At 45.9% G+C, this 20,538-nt stretch overlaps 1 protein-coding gene across 1 annotated transcript; it reads left to right on the forward strand.

Moving 5' to 3' along the window:
• The first annotated feature begins 835 nt into the window (after positions 1-835).
• LOC148430598 (uncharacterized) lies at positions 836-19,003 on the forward strand. The gene is made up of 7 exons (XM_088466577.1): positions 836-884; positions 8,890-9,039; positions 11,265-11,456; positions 11,911-11,989; positions 12,098-12,189; positions 12,324-12,720; positions 16,243-19,003. The coding sequence occupies exons 2-7, from the start codon at positions 8,962-8,964 to the stop codon at positions 17,004-17,006; spliced, it is 1,602 nt and encodes a 533-aa protein (XP_088322703.1). The 5' UTR covers positions 836-884; positions 8,890-8,961; the 3' UTR covers positions 17,007-19,003.
• The last annotated feature ends 1,535 nt before the right edge of the window (positions 19,004-20,538 follow it).

The raw sequence follows: 20,538 nt of genomic DNA on the forward strand, positions 1-20,538 counted from the left end.
TGATAATAACATGACACCACAGGCTGCTCCTCCTGTATAATAATAATAACAGGACACCACAGGCTGCTCCTCCCGCATAATAACAGTAATAACAGGATACCACAGGCTGTACCTCCTGTATAATGATAATAACATGACACCACAGGCTGCTCCTCCTGTATAATAATAATAACAGGACACCACAGGCTGCTCCTCCTTTATAATGATAACATGACACCACAGGCTGCTCCTCCTGTTTAAAAAAATAATAGGACACCACAGGCTGCTCCTCCTGTCTAATAATACTAACAGGACACCACAGGCTGCTCCCCCTGTATAATAATAACAGGACACCACAGACTGCTCCCCCTGTATAATAATAATAATAACAGGACACCACAGGCTGCTCCTCCGGTATAATAATAACAGGACACCACAGGCTGCTCCACCTGTATAATAATAACAGGACACCACAGTCTGCTCCCCCTGTATAATAATAATAATAATAATAAATACAATTACCTGCTCCCAGCCGCTCTCTGCCTCTTCCTGTAATAGAAAAAACGCCCCCAATACATAACCACGCCCCTCTCTATCCCCCGTGTAGCTATGGCTACTACCTGCCCCGCCCCTCATATCATAGTCACCGCCCTCCTCTCATTCCCCTCTGTGCGGTGATTGGCAGCAGCGAGTATCCAATCAGGCGCCACAAAGTAGGAGAGACGTCCTGTAACTAGCAACCAGCTTCATCACTAGAGTAACAGCAGTATAGTCTAATGGTGTCCTCATGTACGGTGACCGGCGGCCATATTCTTATAGTCTCCCAGTCACAGAGCAGAGGGGGCGGGGCCACAGGGGCTTTAGCTGCCATTTTGTCATATACATTCCTGACACAGCCGAGCCAGGTAACGTGTCCTGTATATATTATATTATTATTAAATAGGGGTAGAGGACCGTACAGTGATATATGAGGGGGAATAACACAGCTCCCAGCACACACTGATATGTGGTATTATTATTATATAGGGGAGAGGGGACTGTACAGTGATATATGAGGGGAAATAACACAGCTCCCAGCACACACTGATATGTGGTATTATTATTATATAGGGGAGAGGGGACTGTACAGTGATATATGAGGGGGAATAACACAGCTCCCAGCGCACACTGATATGTGGTATTATTATTATATAGGGGAGAGGGGACTGTACAGTGATATATGAGGGGGAATAACATAGCTCCCAGCGCACACTGATATGTGGTATTATTATTATATAGGGGGAGGGGACCGTACAGTGATATATGAGGGGGAATAACACAGTTCCCAGCATACAGTGATATGTGGTATTATTATTATATAGGGGAGAGGGGACTGTACAGTGATATATGAGGAGGAATAACAGCTCACAGCACACACTGATATGTGGTATTATTATATAGGGGGGAGGGGACCGTACAGTGATATATGAGGGGGAATAACACAGCTCCCAGCACACACTATGTGGTATTATTATATAGGGGAGAGGCGCATATATATACCTATACTATCCTATTACCATCTCACCTGGCTTTTCTCAAATCCACAGTGGAGAGTGCATCTCCCTTGATTTATGTAGCGTTCCCGCTAGGCTGTTTTAGCGGGGCGCGGCGCCCTGCCCTCCTCCTGGAGGGCAAAAAGCACCCTGCCCTCCAGGAGGAGGGCAAAAAGCGCCCTGCCCTCACAGCCTGCGGGTGCCTTTCTCACCCGCGGGACGCAGTGTCCTGCGGGTGGAGAAAAATGCGGTGTCCCGGTCACCACCGGAGAATAGACGCCGGGCGCATGCGCCTGGCATCTATTCTCCCTTTCTGCAGCGCTTGGGGGCTGCCCGGCGTGTCCGTAAGCGCCGGGCACGCCCCCAAGTATGACGAAAAGGGGACGCGTCTTTTAGACACGCCCCCTTTTCATGACCACACCCCCTTTTTGGGCGCGCGCATAAGGTTACCCTCTCTAGCTCCGGCGCCCTGCCTGCCGCCGGAGCTAGAGTGAACACTATTATGTATACATGTATTGTATGTCTTTTTGTTTGTTGAATTATTTTCAGTTGCTAATTTTTATATTGTGTTTAATAAAAATTGATTTTTAATTGCTAATCTCTATACCTATTGTGTGCCCCCACCAAGAGTCCTTTTTCTCTTTTTTTGGCTCATATGTTTAGATATTGACTCTGGGGAGCACCATAGACTTTCCTAGTGACAGGTCTTGACTGTGGTCTTATGATCCATATTAGGAACATTGACACGTGTGGTATTTATCAAGTCTATCTTAGGTATATTTAAGAGATATTAATTCAAATAATCCAGCAGTATTTTTTCAGTGCGGTTCCAGTATATAACTCTTTGCACGTATTAAAATAATATATAATAATATTTTATTTAAAAAAAAATGTAGACTCCCATTGGGGATATCACTACTTCACCCCCATGGGCATTACTCCCCCACTTGCAGAGCGTATTGGAGCGTGTGTCAGTGGACTGATGATCAGCCCCCCTGCTGCATCGGCAGTGTTCACAAAATATGCACTATAGCGCGCATTTACCCACTACAGGAAGTTGCGGACCCGATTTTAAAAACTGTGAGGGTCCTGCAGGAGGCGCTGTGTGGGGCTGTGCTCTGTGCAGAAGTCAATCAACGCCGTCGGCTTAACCAATAGCCGTCGGCGTCTCATTAAATAGTCTCCACCATGCGGCGTCTCCTCTCCCAATCTCTGGCTACAGCAGTTAAGTCTGACCTGTCAGTCATACACCAGCCGTCCCACCACGCTCCGACCTGGGACTGCCAAGCCTCGCCCACTGCCCGGGAGCAGCAGCAGCAGTGAGGCAGCGTCTCCACCCTGCATTCCCCCTGTCCCAGGTCAGACTCAGAGTAACGTCTGCACGCGGTCACTCATTGCAGAGCTGGGAGCGGAGCGCAGAGCGGTGATTACAGGGAGCTCAGCTCTCTCTCCCCAATCTCAGCCGGACTCTCCCCTCCTCCTCCTTTCCACCTTCCGCGGCTTGCAAAGCCGAGGAAGGTTAGCGTCTGAGCTGGCTCACATCAAGCACACAGAAAGTATCCGTCACCAAGCCTGGGCTGGAGACAGTAGTTAGTTTTAATTAGTCTGTCTGAGGCTCCGCCCATTAACCCCCCACTGCCTGGCCACCACCATGTGCTGCCCCCCTGCCCGCCCGGTTAAGTCTCGGGCATAATTTCAATAAGCCTAGCAGTGGAAGGCTTTACAAGCCCTCCCTGCGCTGCAGTGAAGCTCCTCCTCCCGAGCCGCGCATGACGCCACATAGGTGATACAGTCGGAACCGGTCCCACATACACAGGATGTGCAAAATAACACTCCACAGAGGACAGGGCGCTGATCCGCTTCCTCCATGCGGCAGCTGCACCTACTTGCTGGGAGCAGGAGGCTTCTTATTGGCTGAGAAAGTCCTGCTGCTCCTCCCAGCTGATGATCTCATTAGGATGGGCTGGCTGCTTGGAGAAAAACTAGTGCCCACGTTTGTAGTAGCATAGTGGCTGCCCTTGCACACTGGGCTGCAATGGAGGTGAAAAATCACAAGTGAGTCCACTTTGGTGAGTACTGTATATTCTCAGAATACTCTTCTGGTACCAAGCTGGTATCTCCCATAAGTCCATGCACGTGTGTACATGCATGACAGCATTTAAATGAGTTCCTGTGTCAGGGTGCACAAGGTTGTGTAGGCTCCCAGTGTATGTGTGTGCGATGTGGTCTGTGGAGGGTGAATTGTAGCAAGGATATGCCAGATTCCCCTCTTCTCCAAATCCACCGCTCTCCCCTCATTTTCCCATCCTGTCTGAATTCTACACACCCCTCACGGGTTATAGTCATTATCCTAGCTGTTGGGACGTCGGAATCCCAATAGTAAGTATTACAGGTATGGCTTAGGGCCTGATTCAGACCCGCTCGCAAGCGGGTCGATGGTGCCCCAGTGCGCACGCGCGACCCCCATAGCGAGTGAGACCTTCACTCGCTCCGGGGCTCGCAGCAAAACGGGGCGGCTGTCGATGTTGATCGACAGCTCGCCCCGTTTTGTAGGCAGGTAGTGGGGGTGGCTGAACAAACGGAGGCGTTCCCAAAGGCGGCCCTACTGACATCACTCGGCATTACGAGTGCTGAGACCCTACCTTAGGGTCTCCTCGCAATGCCGATGGTCACGATAAACGCGACCATCTCCTGCCCGCTCGCACTACCTGTGGGTGGGCACCCACTGCTTAGCGAGTGGACAGGAAAAAATAAATAAAACACTCCTCACCCTGATTTAGAGCGTGCGCTCACAAACAGCGAGTGGCTCTGAATCAGGCCCTTAGTTTTAGGCACTAGGGGGAGGGTTAGGGCTGGCAAAACCCACACACACCAATCACAGGGCACAAGTGGTAGGGGAAAATATGGGGGGGCGCCAGTCCCTTCCTTTGCCAGGGGCACTTGGACCCCTAGCTACACCCCTTTGTCCTGCCAGTCTTACTTTGTTCTCATTAAACACATCATCAGCCTGGTGTTTAGGCATCTGCAGGAAGAGTTGTAGTTCTAGCAGCTTGTAGCCTGTGTAATGTTTATGTATAGAGTGCTCCATGAGTAAAATGTTTTTAGAGTGCGGCTTGATGGTACACTGCTAGAATATGTTGGTGTTTAAAATCATAATAGCTCATCATTTGCCATATAAGTAAACTTTGGCAGGTGTGAAAGTAAAATGTAACTACATAGTATAAGCAGTGGTCGCAAAACACGCCCTATATCGCTCTAACTGCTATCTACCCTTACTCCATCCTCGCCCACCAGTACTACACACGCCCTATATCGCTCTAACTGCTATCTACCCTTACTCCATCCTCGCCCACCAGTACTACACACGCCCTATATCGCCCTAACTGCTATCTACCCTTACTCCATCATTGCCCACCAGTACTACACACGCCCTATATCGCCCTAACTGCTATCTACCCTTACTCCATCCTCGCCCACCAGTACTACACATGCCCTATATTGCCCTAACTGCTATCTACCCTTACTCCATCATTGCCCACCAGTACTACACACGCCCTATATCACCCTAACTGCTATCTACCCTTACTCCATCATTGCCCACCAGTACTACACACGCCTTATATCGCCCTAACTGCTATCTACCCTTACTCCATCCTTGCCCACCAGTACTACACACGCCTTATATCGCCCTAACTGCTATCTACCCTTACTCCATCCTTGTCCACCAGTACTACACATGCCCTATATCGCCCTAACTGCTATCTACCCTTACTCCATCCTTGCCCACCAGTACTACACACGCCTTATACTGCCCTAACTGCTATCTACCCTTACTCCATCCTTGCCCACCAGTACTACACACGCCCTATATCCCCCTAACTGCTATCTACCCTTACTCCATCCTTGCCCACCAGTACTACACAAGCCCTATACTGCCCTAACTGCTATCTACCCTTACTCCATCCTTGCCCACCAGTACTACACAAGCCCTATACTGCCCTAACTGCTATCAACCCTTACTCCATCATTGCCCACCAGTACTACACACTCCCTATATCGCCCGAACTGCTATCTACCCTTACTCCATCCTTGCCCACCAGTACTACACAAGCCCTATATCGCCCTAACTGCTATCTACCCTTACTCCATCCTTGCCCACCAGTACTACACACGCCCTATATCGCCCTAACTGCTATCTACCCTTACTCCATCCTCGCCTACCAGTACTACACACACCTTATACTGCTCTAACTGCTATCTACCCTTACTCCATCCTTGCCCACCAGTACTACACACGCCCTATATCGCCCTAACTGCTATCTACCCTTACTCCATCCTCGCCTACCAGTACTACACACGCCCTATATCGCCCTAACTGCTATCTACCCTTACTCCATCCTTGCCCACCAGTACTACACACACCCTATATCGCCCTAACTGCGATCTACCCTTACTCCATCATTGCCCACCAGTACTACACACACCCTATATCGCCCTAACTACTATCTACCCTTACTCCATCCTTGCCCACCAGTACTACACACGCCCTATATCACCCTAACTGCTATCTACCCTTACTCCATCCTCGCCCACCAGTACTACACACGCCCTATATCGCCCTAACTGCTATCTACCCTTACTCCATCCTCGCCCACCAGTACTACACACGCCCTATATCGCCCTAACTGCTATCTACCCTTACTTCATCCTTGCCCACCAGTACTACACAAGCTTCTTTCTACACTTGCCCCCTAACACTGTCACAACTGCTGTGTGCGCTTACCCCTTCCTACCCGTGGCACTGCCTGCCCTTACTTCGCTCTACCCCAACTTTTCCCTGCCTATACCTCCAGCTCTACCCCAACTGCTTTTTGCCCTCAAGCCCCTCTACACCAACTGCAACCTGCCCGCAGCACTGTCCCAACTGTTTTCTGCCCTCACCCCCCATAATATGTGATGGGACCCAGAAACTGTGAAGTAGGACCCCAATTTTTTAAAGTGAGGGGTCCCTGGGACTCACAATTGTTTTCACTCAGCGCGATCACTGTAATACACAGATGGCCCGCTATTTTGAGTGACAGAATGTGCCGTTTGTAGGTGGTGACAGGGGAAGATCCAGGAAAACGGGGGAGTGGTGGTGCGAACTCAGTTGTGTCTGAGCGTCAAAGCGGCTTTTTTTTGGTGTCCATAATTACAAGGCTGCGTCACTGTACACGTCACCTGGCTTGTTTAAACACTGAAGCACTCGCAGTGCTTGCGGCGGGGTAGGGTCAACCACAAGTGATGCGAGTGGCTCCGATGGCACTCGATGTTACTGATTTTACATATACTTCCTGGAGATGACGTGTGCTACGAAGGAAAAGGGGGCGTCATTAAACTGTCTTGCGATAGCACTGCCGTCGCACGCTAAGACCTAGTGAGCATACTAATGTCTTACCGTGCGCTCACAGCCTATGCAAATATTAGCAGCTGAGCGGCTGCATGCGAACGCCTCTAGCGAGCGGTTTGAATCAGCTCCCAGCACACACTGATCTGTGGTATTATTATTATATAGGGGAAAGGGGACCGTAGAGTGATATATGAGGGGAAATATTACAGCTCCCAGCACACACTATGTGGTATTATTATTATATAGGGGGAGAGGGGACCGTACAGTGATATATGAGGGGGAATATTACAGCTTCCAGCACACACTATATGGTATTATTATTATATAGGGGGAGGGGACCGTACAGTGATATATGAGGAGGAATAACACAGCTCCCAGCACACACTGATATGTGGTATTATTATTATATAGGGGGAGAGGGGACCGTACAGTGATATATGAGGGGGAATATTACAGCTTCCAGCACACACTATATGGTATTATTATTATATAGGGGGAGGGGACCGTACAGTGATATATGAGGAGGAATAACACAGCTCCCAGCACACACTGATATGTGGTTTTATTATATAGGGGAGAGGGGACCGCGCAGTGATATATGAGGGGGAATAACACAGCTACCAGCATACACTGATATATGGTATTATTATTATATAGGGGAAAGGGGACCGTAGAGTGATATATGAGGGGAAATATTACAGCTTCCAGCACACACTATGTGGTATTATTATTATATAAGGGGAGGGGACCGTACAGTGATATATGAGGGGGAATAACACAGCTCCAAGCACACACTATGTGGTATTATTATTATATAGGGGATAGGGGACTGTACAGTGATATATGAGGGGGAATAACAAAGCTCCCAGCACACACTATGTGGTATTATTATTATATAGGGGAGAGGGGACTGTACAGTGATATATGAGGGGGAATAACAAAGCTCCCAGCACACACTATGTGGTATTATTATATAGGGGAGAGGGGACCGTACAGTGATATATGAGGGGGAATAACACAGCTCCCAGCACACACTGATATGTGGTATTATTATTATATAGGGGATAAGGGACTGTACAGTGATATATGAGGGAGAATAACAGCTTCCAGCACTCACAGATATGTGGTATTATTAGTATATATGGGGGAATGGGACTGTATAGTGATATATGAGGGGGAATAACTGCTTCCAGCACTCACTGATATGTGGTATTATTAGTGTTCATTCTAGGTTCGGCAAGGGGTATGGCACTTGAGCGCTCGCCTGCAAAGGGGGCATGATTCGCCTCCTGTTCATCACTCTTGGGGACCCAGTTAGGCTGCCCCCAAGCTCTCCCTTCTCTGTGAATATTCACCAGTGGTGAGCACTGCACCGCAATTTTTCCCACCCGAGGGGCACTGCAGTCTGCAGGTGGGGTCACCACCCGGCATGTTGTTTTAGCGGTGTGCCAACAGGGCGCCGCCACAGGGGCAGGGTGCATTCTGCCCTTTGAAATCGGGGAGTGGCCTGTACAGCTGTTACACCCTTTGTTGTGTGCTCTGTATTCATACGTTACTTTCCCTCTCCCCATATCTGCACCCCTTCTGCTCTCCTGTGTACTCTCCCCTCACACCCCTGTTACCTGTATGACCTCAGTATAGTCACAGATTCTCTCAGTTTCTGTAATAAATGTAAAACAAAAGTATAAAATTCCCAACATCCCTAATTCATGTGTTTGTTAAAGATTCACGTGGAGCAAATTGCACCAAATATGCGTCTGGGAGGAATAAGACCCCCGGCCAGGAGAGGAGCATTGGTGTAACCTTATACAGTACAGCGTTGTGTGATGGCCTTTGAGGAGCCTTATGGGGCTGGGTCACAGGAACCTCTGACAGGCACTGACCAGGGCTCTATGGATGGGGGAAAGGGGAGACTTACTGGTCACTCAGTGTAACATGTCTGACTGTGTTATGTGTGTTCTCTGTGATGTCTATTATATTTATTCCTAGACAGTCTTGCTGCGAGGAACCAGAGTCTTTATTACACATGAAACATTCTGTATTCTCACTGATTCACTGAGGATGGACAAGGACGGGAGTCACAGGACTGAGAGGATCTTACATCTCACCCTGGAGATCATCTACGTTCTGACTGGGGAGGTGAGAGGGTCTGGGGTGTCACAGTGATATCACTTATATACTTAGTAATAATACAGGGACATGACTGGGGAGGTGAGGGGATCTGGGAGTGTCACAGTGACATCACTTATATCTATAGTAATAATACAGGGACATGACTGGGGAGGTGAGGGGATCTGGGAGTGTCACAGTGACATCACTTATATCTATAGTAATAATACAGGGACATGACTGGGGAGGTGAGGGGATCTGGGAGTGTCACAGTGATATCACTTATATCTATAGTAATAATACAGGGACATGACTGGGGAGGTGAGGGGATCTGGGAGTGTCACAGTGACATCACTTATATCTATAGTAATAATACAGGGACATGACTGGGGAGGTGAGAGGGTCTGGGAGTGTCACAGTGACATCACTTATATCTATAGTAATAATACAGGGACATGACTGGGGAGATGAGGGGATCTGGGAGTGTCACAGTGACATCACTTATATCTATAGTAATAATACAGGGACATGACTGGGGAGGTGAGGGGATCTGGGAGTGTCACAGTGACATCACTTATATCTATAGTAATAATACAGGGACATGACTGGGGAGGTGAGGGGATCTGGGAGTGTCACAGTGACATCACTTATATCTATAGTAATAATACAGGGACATGACTGGGGAGGTGAGGGGATCTGGGAGTGTCACAGTGACATCACTTATATCTATAGTAATAATACAGGGACATGACTGGGGAGGTGAGGGGATCTGGGAGTGTCACAGTGACATCACTTATAGCTATAGTAATAATACAGGGACATGACTGGGGAGGTGAGGGGATCTGGGAGTGTCACAGTGACTTCACTTGTATCTATAGTAATAATACAGGGACATGACTGGGGAGGTGAGGGGATCTGGGAGTGTCACAGTGACATCACTTATATCTATAGTAATAATACAGGGACATGACTGGGGAGGTGAGAGGATCTGGGAGTGTCAGTGACATCATTTATATCTATAGTAATAATACAGGGACATGACTGTGGAGGTAACAGGGGTCTGGCAGTGTCACAGTAACATCACATATATCTATTGCAGATTTAAAAATACATATATGAACCCGAGGTTGGGCATTATACAAAGCTGAAGCAGTATATAGTGCTGGAAATTTGTTGAATTTTGATTAGGGATGTGCAGAAAATATTGACAAGGGAGACAGTGCCTCACCTGCCATAGACTCTTTGCTCCAAAGTCTTGACTATAAAAATTATTAGAATGATACAAAGAAGATATTTATAATATGTTCTTCAAAGTTTTGACTATAATAATGATAAAAAACTTAGAGTATACAGAGTATGATAGTAAAGGCTATGCAATCCTGTCTAACCTGACTGCACGTCACTGATCTATAGTAATAATCTAGGGAGCCACTCTCAGATCTTAGTGTCAGTCCTACAGTCCTCCCTGAGTTGGGATTTAGGGCCTGATTCAGACCCACTCGCGAGCGGCTGTACGCTCGCAAGTGGGTCGATGGTCTGCACTGAGCATGCGCACGACGGAGGGAGCTCCGTCGTGCGCATGCGCCAGACACGACGAGCGAAGGACTTTCCTTCGCTCGTTGTGTCCGATCAAAGGGGGCGTGCTGTCAATGTTGATTGACAGCACGCCCCCTTTGGTGGGCGTGCCGGGGGCGTGCCTCCCTGACGGGGGCGTTCCCACGGGAACGCCTCCCGTCAGAAGCCGGCCCACTGACATCACTAGTGATGTCAGTGGGAGTGATTTTGGCTCTGATAGAGCCAAAATCACTCCGGAGCTTGCAGTTGAAAACCTCAACCGCAGGCTCCGGCTCGCAATTTCGATGGTCGCGATGGTCACGACCATCGCGGCCATCAAAATGCACGCTCGTATAGCCTGTGGGTGGTGACCCACAGCTATACGAGCGTCCAGGAGGACGCTCCATGAAAAAGGAGCCCGGCCCTCATGCAGAGCGTGCGCTCTGCTCAGAGCGTACGGCTCTGAATGAGGGCCTTAGTACATTGCTCGCAGTATGTTATTTTATTTTTGTCACTGACACACAGATGTCAAAGCTGCAGGAGATACTATATATTCTACATTTTCCTAAATAGGAGATTTTTACAAGACTTTTTATTGTGAAATAGTCTTCTTGTATATTATGCAGTTATCACCTGAATAAGCACCCCCAGTTAGGTGGAGTTTAAATGACCGTCTCATTGATGTCTCCCCCAATACATAGGGTTACACAGTTGTAAAGAAGACACCTGGTGAGTGTGAGAAAACCAGCAGCCGTCCTCATGTGTCAGGAGGACTCAGCAGGACCCAGAGCCCCATCATGGTGCCTCCACCTCACTCACTGATACATGAAAGACACAATGACCAGAAGATCCTGGAACTCACTAACAAGAACATTCAGCTGTTGACTGGAGAGGTGACTGCTGGGAATGGGACATTATACAGTAACACCAGGGGATGTGTCTGGGTGATGACTAGAGAGGTGACTGCTGGGAATGGGACATTATACAGTAACACCAGGGGATATGTCTGGGTAATGACTGGAGAGGTGACTGCTGGGAATGGGACATGATACAGTAACACTAGGGGATGTGTCTGGGTGATGACTGGAGAGGTGACTGCTGGGAATGGGACATTGTACAGTAACACCAGGGGATGTGTCTGGGTGATGACTGGAGAGAGGACTGCTGGGAATGGGACATTATACAGTAACACCAGGGGATGTGTCTGGGTGATGACTAGAGAGGTGACTGCTGGGAATGGGACATTATACAGTAACACCAGGGGATATGTCTGGGTGATGACTGTATCAATGTGTGTGTCAGGTTCCTATAAGGTGTCAGGATTTCACTATCTATGTCCCCATGCAGAAGGGGGAATATATAGAGGAACAGAATGGTCTGTACAAGGATTTGATGATGGAGAAGAACCAGCCCCTCACATCACTGGGTAAGAGGAGAATGTCATTTATTTTACAGGGGAGAGCAGGTATGGGGCTATACACATCATCTGATAATCACATAAATACAATGTACAGTCATTGTGTGTCTTCTACAGATGGACCCAGAAATACCCCAGAGAGATGTCCCCGTCCTCTTTATTTCCAGGATTGTACAGAGAAGAATCACAAGATTCCACAGGAGCATCAGGTACCTGAGATTGAAGGTCTACCCAAAATACTATCACTAGAGCAGCTGTGTGTGTTTTATACACTCACATTATTCTATATAATCTCAAAAAATTATATCAGGCTTTATGCATTTTTTTTCTCTGATTTAATTAGGGTGAAGATCTAACTAATATTAAGATAAATTATATAAAAGGAGAAGCAAAGACTTATGTGACTGATATGAAGGTAGAAAATATAGAGGGAGAAGAAGAGAGGCATGTCAGTGATGTACAAGTAGAAGATATAGAGCGAGAAGAGACGTATGTGACTGATATAAAGGCAGAAGATATAGAGGGAGAAGAAGAGACGTATGTGACTGATAATAAGGCAGATGATATAGAGGGAGAAGAAGAGACGTATGTGACTGATATAAACGGAGAAGATATAGAGGGAGAAGAAGTGACGTATGTGACTGATATAAAGGCAGAAGACAAAGAGGGGGAAGACGAGACGTATATGATGGGTGATCAGCAGTTTACGGATGAGGAAATCTCTACAGATATCAGCACAGGTGAGTAATGAACACTTATTACCTAAAATAGTCACATACTGTATTCTCCTTGCTCAGTCACTGCTACATTCTTTTCTGTCAGTACAAACTAATGAGAGAAATGTATCTGCCCAGTGTGGAGTTAGGAGCCATCAGTTCCTATTATACTTTTACTTTCTCCCCTCACATCATGTCAGCCCAGAGATCTGACCAGTCTCCTCCAAACACTCTCTGGTGTATCTCATACATCATCAGCCATCAGCCCTTTATACTCTGACCAGTCTCCTCCCCACACTCTCTGGTGTATCTCATACATCAGGAGCCATCAGCCCCTATTGTACTCCTTGTCTCCCCCTCACATCATGTCACTGTGTGTTACCAGCCCAGAGATCTGACCAGTCTCCTCCCCACACTCTCTGGTGTATCTCATACATCAGGAGCCATCAGCCCCTATTATACTCCTTCTCTCCCCCTAACATCATGTCACTGTGTGTTACCAGCCCAGAGATCTGACCAGTCTCCTCCCCACACTCTCTGGTGTATATCATACATCAGGAGCCATCAGCCCCTATTATACTCCTGCTCTCCCTCCTCACATCATGTAACTGTGTGTTACCAGCCCAGAGATCTGACCAGTCTCCTCCCCACACTCTCTGGTGTATCTCATACATCAGGAACCATCAGCCCCTATTATACTCCTGCTCTCCCCCTCACATCATGTCACTCTGTGTTACCAGCCCAGAGATCTGACCAGTCTCCTCCCCACACTCTCTGATGTATCTCATACATCAGGAGCCATCAGCCCCTATTATACTCCTGCTCTCCCCTCACATCCTCACTGTGTGTTACCAGCCCAGAGATCTGACCAGTCTCCTCCCCACACTCTCTGGTGTATCTCATACATCAGGAGCCATCAGCCCCTATTATACTCCTGCTCTCCCCCTCACATCATGTCACTGTGTGTTACCAGCCCAGAGATCTGACCAGTCTCCTCCCCACACTCTCTGGTGTATCTCATACATCAGGAGCCATCAGCCCCTATTATACTCCTGCTCTCTTCCTCACATCGTGTCACTGTGTGTTACCAGCCCAGAGATCTGACCAGTCTCCTCCCCACACTCTCTGGTGTATCTCATACATCAGGAGCTACCAACCTCTATTATACTCCTGCTCTCTTCCTCACATCATGTTACTGTGTGTTACCAGCCTAAACATGCTGTATAGTGCACATTACAACACACGTCACATGAACTCCACCTTCTCACACACACACAGAGCTAATGACACCTGTCATTGCACAATGGCTCCCTCCAGACTCTGTGCTTGGATGAACTGTGTGCTTTATCTGCTGACTTGTCTCTGTATCCTGCTCTGTCTTCTGCTTTCTTCCTATGTTTGCTGTGTCTGTGCCCTGCACCATTCCCCTACCCTGTCCTGCTGCCTCCCCCGCTCTGTGCCACCATCATTCTGTGTTGCTCTGTCCTATCGCTCTCCTTCCCTCTCAGCGGTTATATACAGTGACTCATTACCCTGTTAGTAACATGGCTCTGGTGGGAATACTCTCCCTGAGGATGACCAGAGGACCATATAGAGACTGCTTTTGCTACATATATATCCACCTGGGGAACTTTGTGTAGTGTGGATGCAGTTGTTTTTAATTACCCCACAAGTCTCCTGTGTGTATGTGTGAGGGTGGTCTAGATGGGTATTGTGGTTCACCAACGTCACTGGCTAATGAGGCTTCCTGCTCTGTGATGATGGCTAGGGAATGTTACCCAGCAAAGTCTGCAGTTGGGGGGAGATATCCCGTGGTGATGTGCCATCTGCCTGTCCCTGGGGCTGTTTCTATGACATTAGTTTATCTGTTCATTTATAGTCTTATTTGTAGATTGTACATTTGTAAATGTAATAATGTGGTCATAGTTTCTACCCGCGAATTAAACAACTAAACAACTTCATTCATAATAGTTACACGGTGGTGTAGTGGTTAGCATTGCTGTAATTTCACACTAAAGTCATGAGTTCAATTCCAAGCTATGGTGCTGTGTGTAGTTTGTATGTTTTTGCTCCAACCCTCCAAAAATCATACTAGTATTTTTTATTGGCTTCTAACACAAGTTAACCCTAGTGTGTTTTATATGTGTGTCCATGTGGTAGGGAATATAGATTGTAAGCTCCACTGGGGCAGGGACTGATGTGAATGACTAAATATTGTTTGTAAAGCTCTTCTCAGTATGTCTGTGCTATATAAAGTGATTCTCAGTATGTCTGTGCTATATAAAGTGCTGCTCAGTGTGTCTGCTATATAAAGTGCTTCTCAGTATGTCTGTGCTATATAACGTGCTTCTCGGTATGTCTGCTATATAAAGTGCTTCTCAGTGTGTCTGTGCTATATAAAGTGCTTCTCAGTGTGTCTGTGCTATATAACGTGCTTCTCGGTATGTCTGCTATATAAAGTGCTTCTTAGTATGTCTGCTATATAAAGTGCTTCTCAGTGTGTCTGTGCTATATAAAGTGCTTCTCAGTGTGTCTGTGCTATATAAAGTGCTTCTCAGTGTGTCTGTGCTATATAAAGTGCTTCTCAGTGTGTCTGTGCTATATAAAGAGCTTCTCAGTATGTCTGAGCTATATAAAGTGCTTCTCAGTATGTCTGTGCTATATAAAGTACTTCTCAGTATGTCTGTGCTATATAAAGTACTTTTCAGTATGTCTGTGCTATATAAAGTACTTCTCAGTATGTCTGTGCTATATAAAGTGCCTCTCAGTGTGTCTGTGCTATATAACGTGCTTCTCAGTATGTCTGTGCTATATAACGTGCTTCTCAGTGTGTCTGTGCTATATAACATGCTTCTCAGTGTGTCTGTGCTATATAACGTGCTTCTCAGTATGTCTGTGCTATATAACGTGCCTCTCAGTGTGTCTGTGCTATATAAAGTGCTTCTCAGTGTGTCTGTGCTATATAACGTGCTTCTCAGTGTGTCTGTGCTATATAAAGTACTTCTCAGTATGTCTGTGCTATATAAAGTGCCTCTCAGTGTGTCTGTGCTATATAAAGTGCTTCTCAGTGTGTCTGTGCTATATAAAGTGCTTCTCAGTATGTCTGTGCTATATAAAGTGCTTCTCAGTGTGTCTGAGCTATATAAAGTGCTTCTCAGTATGTCTGTGCTATATAACGTGCTTCTCAGTGTGTCTATGCTATATAAAGTGCTTCTCAGTGTGTCTGTGCTATATAACGTGCTTCTCAGTATGTCTGTGCTATATAACATGCTTCTCAGTATGTCTGTGCTATATAACGTGCTTCTCAGTGTGTCTGTGCTATATAAAGTGCTTCTCAGTATGTCTGTGCTATATAAAGTGCTTCTCAGTGTGTTTGTGCTATATAAAGTGCTTCTCAGTGTGTCTGTGCTATATAAAGTGCTGCTCAGTATGTCTGTGCTATATAAAGTGCTTCTCAGTGTGTTTGTGCTATATAAAGTGCTTCTCAGTGTGTCTGTGCTATATAAAGTGCTGTGAGTAATAATTATACAGTTATTGTATTTCCAGCAGATGGACGCACAAGCAGAAATGACTTGTCGGGAGATCCTATCTTGTCTACAGATATTAAAATGGAAGATAACATCACACAGGAATCTCCCGGAGATAATCCCGTTACACTAAACTTTCATCCAGTACCTTCCAGTGCAGCTATATCATCTGATCCCTGTAATTGTTACCAATGTTCTCCAGATAACCCAATTGTTGTTACACGTAGTGCAGCTTATACACCTATTAAAATATTTCCCTGTTCTGTGTGTGGGAAATGTTTTACACAGAAATCAGCTCTTGTTATACATCAGAGAAATCACACAGGTGAGAAACCATTTCCATGTTCTGAGTGTGGGAAATGTTTTACAAACAAATCACATCTTGTTACACATTGGAAATGTCACACAGGAGAGAAACCATTTCCATGTTCTGTGTGTGGGAAATATTTTACACGAAAATCATCTATTGTTGCACATCAGAGAAGTCACACAGGTGAGAAACCATTTCCATGTTCTGAGTGTGGGAAATGTTTTACACAGAAATCAGATCTTGTTTCACATCAGAGACGTCACACAGGCGAGAAACCATTTTCATGTACTGAGTGTGGGAAATGTTTTACAATGAAATCAGAACTTTTTAGACATCAGAGAAGACATACAGGTGAGAAACCATTTCCATGCTCTGATTGTGGGAAATGTTTTATACAGAAATCACAACTTGTAAGACATCAGAGAAGTCACACAGGTGAGAGGTCATTTCCATTTCCAGAGTGTGGGAAGTAATTTACACGGAAATCACAACTTGTTAGACATCAGAGAAGTCACACAGGTGAGAGGCCATTTCAAGAGTGTGGGAAATATAGTACACGGAAATCAGATCTTGTTACACATAAGAGACATCGACAGGTGAGAGAGCATTCTATGCTCCGAGTGTGGGAAATGTTTTACACATAAATTAAACCTTGTTACACATCAGCTGTCACACAGGAGAAGAGCATTTCTGTGAGATGATACAATAAAAGATAGCAACCCTCCAATCACACAGTATTTTAACATTTGAAGTTATCCACCTGCAGATAAGTGGGATGTGTGTCATTAATGTAAAAAGAGGATGTACAACATTAAGGAAATTTAAATGATAATAAATAATTTTTATTTTGCTTAGTAAAGATGCATTAAAATGTACAATATTGAATATGAACACTCCCAGGGGCAGTGACAGATTTCGCCATCTATGCTCTCAGGAGGTGATCTGGATAGACAAGAACCCCTTCAACTGGTACTACCGACCACCTAGATATGTTATAATCCTCTGCATGACTTCACTCATCTGATTTTCAACCTTTTTGTTTATCCATATGTGTGTGTGTATATACTGCATGTACCATTCAGCTAGTATGTATATAAAAGTTTTATTATGTGATGTCATCCAAATCCTTCCAGTGGCAGACCCAGAACAGGCTCCCTGAGTCAAAGTTCTGCCCAGCGTACACCAACGGGAGTTCCGACCGGGATTCTAAACCCCCTAGTATGTCATTTGGGGTCCAAACTTACCAGTCTGTGAAGTTTTAATCCAAATTATGTGATGTCATCCAAATCCATCCAGTGGAAGGTCCAGAACAGGCTCCCTTGTTTAAAGTTGTTTCCAGTGCACTCCGCCGTCACCAGGACCCTAATTTCGAGAATTTAGAGGTTGGGGGTTATGGAGAATTAAATCTTTCGCCCCTCTTTCAGCCCCTGCTTCCATCGCACCTCTCACGCCACATACTTCCCTCTGCCTGCCTGCTTCCCTCTTATTACCCCTTGCCCTTCTCACTAACTGATTCCCTCTCACACCCTACACCACTAACTGCCTACCAATCTCATCCCCTGCCGCTCTGATTCCCTCTTACGCCCTCCCCTCTCTCTCTGATTCCTCTGACCTCTCTATGCTGAAACAAAACCGGGAGCATTGTGTCCCAGCTGCTGTGCAGTTTAAAGTCAGGACCGTCAGCAAATCCCACCTCGTGGACCGGCTCAGGCTGCCAATCAAAAGAGGAGGCTTTTTAAAACCAGTGCCGACAGTGAGCCAATAAAAAGCTGCCATTTGGCAGCTTCTCATTGGCTGGCAGTCTGCAAGCCGCCTTTGGCCGGTCACCCAGTGCTTTCCCGATGCTCCCAGCTCCTTGCCAGCGCCACCACCAATCGAGATGTGTCCCAGCAGGACACATCTCCAGACTGCCACTGCTGTTCCAGGGCTGTGATCCCATATTCTATCCCAGCACCGGTACATTCTCTTCTGTGACAAATATGAAGCGGCAGAATGTCATACCACCCCACTTCCACCACTGTGTATGTGTGTATATATATATATATGTGTGTGTATATATATATATAAAGAGAAGAGATTCTGCACCAGTCGGGGCCAGGGAGACTGCTCTGAACAGATGTGCCCAATGGAGTGGTGAATCGTGCTAGGCATAGCGCAAGGCGCACTCCCATGATCGGAGATGAGCATGCAAGCGCGCCACCATAGAAATAAATGGTACACACTGCGATCGCTCCATAGTGTACCATAATGTATGCTGGCGCAGGGAATAGCATGGTGCACGTTTGTGGCGCGATCAGCCACAATGAACCTGGACACATCTGTATTTTCCAGTGCTCTGCTGAACCTATGCAACATTGATAGTGTATTCTGATGTCACTGCCGTGACAAAGCCCCCGGGTGGGATGGAAACATTGGGGGCATGATATGTACATGTGATTTTGGTTTATGTTTGAACAATAAATGCACTGTTATGCTTCACATATTAGTCTGGTGAGTGCCATCATTTGCGTATATATTATATATAAATGTACTAGCTTGCAAAAGTCTTTGGCCACAGAAAATAAATGATAAGATAAAAGATAAAACGTGATATTGTAGCTAAACATTAACAATTATTTATAATTATATAGTATAACAAATTTCACATTAAATTTGAGTTTCATCAATGTGTCTTCCTTTGGCGTGTGTCACTGCTTCACATGATTGGGCATTCGAGACACCAACTTTTCTAAAGTTTGGTAAATTACGCCTTCCCGGGACTCATTCAGACATTCCCATAAGTTCTCAGTATTTTTTGGAACCATTCCACTAACTTTTATGTCTAATTCATCCCAGAGTTTCTTAGAGGCAGGGATTGAGATCAGGTGATTGAGGGGGCATTGACTGAGATCAGGTGACTGAGGGGGCATTGACTGAGATCAGGTGACTAAGGAGGCAGGGATTGAGATCAGGTGACTGAGGAGGCAGGGATTGAGATCAGGTGATTGAGGGGGCATTGACTGAGATCAGGTGACTAAGGAGGCAATAATTAAGATCAGGTGACTGAAGAGGCAGGGATTGAGATCAGGTGATTTAGGTGGCAGGAATTAAGATCAGGTGACTGAGAAGGCAGGGATTGAGATCAGGTGACTGAGGAGGCAGGGATTGAGATCAGGTGACTGAGGAGGCCATGACATAATTTGTAGAACTTTCTACTTTACTGTTCAAATAACAGATACACGGGCCCATATTAAATTTGGAGTGAAAAGCCGTTTTTGCGTGTTTTTGGCGAAAACTTTTCGCCAGTTTGATTTTTCGCCTGGTCAACCGTTCCACATAGGAAATAATGAGATTTTGCCTATTCGGTATTCAATTAAAAACAGGTGAAAAAGTATCGCCGATTTCAAAGTATTTTTCGCCTGTTTTTTTATCTTCACATGCAGGGTGGAGAAAACAAAAAGAAAGAAAAAATTTTTTTTTCATGTGTTAAACGTTACTAATAGTATTTTAATATACTGAATAGTGTTTATTTTAATAAGCATTTTTTTTTCTCAATGTAATAGGTGAAAAAGATTCACTGCTGATTAGCAGGCAGATAGAAATGCAGATTTGCGGTTTTGAGGTGCAAATGTCTGGAAACCCCTGTGCACCCTTGGGACAGCCCCTTAAAGGGAAATGTGTCCAAAAAAAATTAAGATCACCCCAAAAAGGTACTTGTATTTTTGGCGCCCAAAAATACCAATTTGGGGGAGAATTATAAATAGGCTTCTGGGTGGTCCCCAAGTATGGGCCAGGTGTTTATGGGATTGCAGGTGTTTGCAACAGCTGCATTATTTATGCTTTTTAAAAGTACACTTTAGCGACTAAAATATTCTAGCACCCATTTTAAAGTACCCCTAATTTGCTGGGACTAGTTAGTTTCTCCTAAAAATAATAATGTTATTCTTCACCACTTATGCAAAGTCGCTAATAGGAATCAAATGAGAGAACTTAAGTGCCCATAATAGCTTTATTAGGGGTACTAGT

Source organism: Taudactylus pleione, unplaced genomic scaffold, assembly GCF_031769625.1.
Source record: "Taudactylus pleione unplaced genomic scaffold, aTauple2 ptg003562l, whole genome shotgun sequence".
NCBI lineage: Eukaryota > Metazoa > Chordata > Amphibia > Anura > Myobatrachidae > Taudactylus > Taudactylus pleione.

Coding starts and splice junctions, on each gene's coding strand:
- LOC148430598 (XM_088466577.1), top strand. CDS start 8,962: ATGGACAAGGACGGGAGTCACAGGACTGAGAGGATCTTACATCTCACC. Junction 9,040..11,264: donor TCTACGTTCTGACTGGGGAG/GTGAGAGGGTCT, acceptor CCCAATACATAG/GGTTACACAGTTGTAAAGAA. Junction 12,190..12,323: donor AGATTCCACAGGAGCATCAG/GTACCTGAGATT, acceptor TGATTTAATTAG/GGTGAAGATCTAACTAATAT.